General features: G+C 54.6%; 1 protein-coding gene across 1 annotated transcript in view; it reads right to left on the reverse strand.

The window, feature by feature from the left end:
* Positions 1 to 2,001, reverse strand: part of LAMC3 (laminin, gamma 3) — a 125,767-nt gene that overhangs the window by 56,975 nt on the left and 66,791 nt on the right. The window contains exon 9 of the mRNA XM_011971197.1: positions 1,875 to 2,001. This exon is cut by the window's right edge and continues 6 nt beyond it. Coding sequence (XP_011826587.1) covers positions 1,875 to 2,001 — 127 coding nt within the window. The remainder of the gene's footprint in view (positions 1 to 1,874) is intronic.

The following is a 2,001-nucleotide window of genomic DNA, read 5'->3' on the forward strand; positions in this document are numbered from 1 at the left end:
ATGTCTGGCTAATTTTTGTATTTTTAGCAGAGACGAGGTTTTGTCATGTTGGCCAGGCTGGTCTCAAACTCTTGACCTCAGTTGTTCCACCCTCCTCGGCCTCTCAGAGTGCTGGGATCACAGGCATGAGCCACTGTGTCCGGCCACAGTTTTCATTTCTAAGACAGCAAATATCCATGTAAACCATCCACAGCAAACAAAAGCACTTTGGGGTCCTCAATAATTTTCACGAGTATAAAGGGATCCAGAGGCTGGGTGCCGTGGCTCACACCTGGGAGGTCAGCACTCTGGGAGGCTGAGGAGGGTGGATCAGTTGAGGTCAAGAGTTCAAGACCAGTCTGACCAACATGGTGAAACCCCAGATCTGTACTAAAAATACAAAAATAAGCTGGGCATGGTGGCGGGCGCCTGTAGTCCCAGCTACTCAGAAGGCCGAGACAGGAAAATCACTTGAACCTGGGAGGCGGAGGTTGCAGTGAGCTGAGATCGCACCATTGCACTCCAGCCTGGGCAACACGGTGAGACTCCATCTCAAAAAAAAAAAAAAAAGAAGGAATCCAGAGACCAAAAAGTTTGAGAACTGCTGCCCAAGGGCAACTGTGAGACAAAATGAGACGATACCCCTGAAGGGCTGGCAACACCCAGTGCCTGGCCCAAGGTGAAAACAGATCATGACACTATTCTTAGGGTCTAGAAAATGAGTCCTGCCCAACGCTAACACTCTAGACCCCGGGACCCAGACACGCTGTCCGGGTCCGCGCATCTCTCGGTCCTTTCTGCACGGCATCCAGCAGAGGGCGCGCGGCCCTCATGTCTGGGGCGCCCCAGCGACGGCCCTGAGGTTCTTTTCCAGCTAATGCCTCTCTCCCTTCCGGGGACAGGCAGAAGGTGGGGGGCGCTCTGTGGGACATAGCTGGGGCCCACGCAGCCTCTGGTTTAATGCAGAGCTCCGAGCTCTGCTGCTTTCCTCTTTAAAGATGCGGCTGTACCACGTGGAGTCAGGGACCACGATAGCGGCTGCCATAGTAGTTAAGGGCAAAACACAGCTGGGCGCCGACACTCATAATCCCAGCACTTTGGGAAGCCGAAGTGGGCGGATCACCTGAGCTCAGGAGTTCTCGACCAGCCTGGGCAACATGCTAAGACTCCATCTGTACAAAAAAATACAAAAATGAGCCGGGCATGGTGGTGCACACATGTGGTCCCAGCTACTCAGGAGGCTGAAGTGGGAGGATCACGGGAGCCCAGGGACGTGGTGGCTGCAGTGAGCTGTGCGTGATTGCACCACTGCACTTCAGCCTTGGTGACAGAGCAAGACCCTGTGTCCAAAAAAAAAAAGGAGCAAAACTCAGGAGCTGATAAACCCAGTGCTCACAACTGTTACGTGGCCTCAGGCAAGTGCCTACCTTTTGTGGGTCTCAGTTACTTCATCATTAAAAGGGGAATGAGAATCCTTGCATGTGAGGTGCTCAGCGCAGTGCCTGGCATACAGCAGGTGGTCAGTAAGTGGAAGCCAGGAGACTGAGCCTGAATCCCCAGGTTTAGATATACCCAGTATTTAGATATACCAAGGGAGGCCAGTCTCAACGGGGTTAGTGGAAATTCCCCTACAGGATCCAAAAAGCGTCACGTACCCGGGCCCCAATCCCACCACGAGTATAAAGAGAAGAGTCAGAGACTGGAGAGGGACCTGGGGATCGCAGGTGGGCACTGGGAAGCCATCATCTCACCCCCGATCCCACCTAGGCTGTGCAGGCCTGTGGCTCCTCTCCTCAATGGGAGATCCACCAGTGCAAGATCTCCCCAGGGCAAGACCGCCTGCCGCTAGGCTGGGAGCAGACCCTTGGGAGACGTCTGCAGGGGGCACCTCTTACCCTGGTGGAAATCGGTGAGGATGTGATGCACTTGGAACTGGGCAGTGGCCGCGCACACCTTGGAGTGGCCATAGCAGAAACAGCTGCTGCAGCCGACCGGATTGTGGGGCTGCAGGTTAAAAGTCCC

This window comes from Mandrillus leucophaeus, unplaced genomic scaffold, assembly GCF_000951045.1.
Source record: "Mandrillus leucophaeus isolate KB7577 unplaced genomic scaffold, Mleu.le_1.0 Scaffold99, whole genome shotgun sequence".
Taxonomy (NCBI): domain Eukaryota; kingdom Metazoa; phylum Chordata; class Mammalia; order Primates; family Cercopithecidae; genus Mandrillus; species Mandrillus leucophaeus.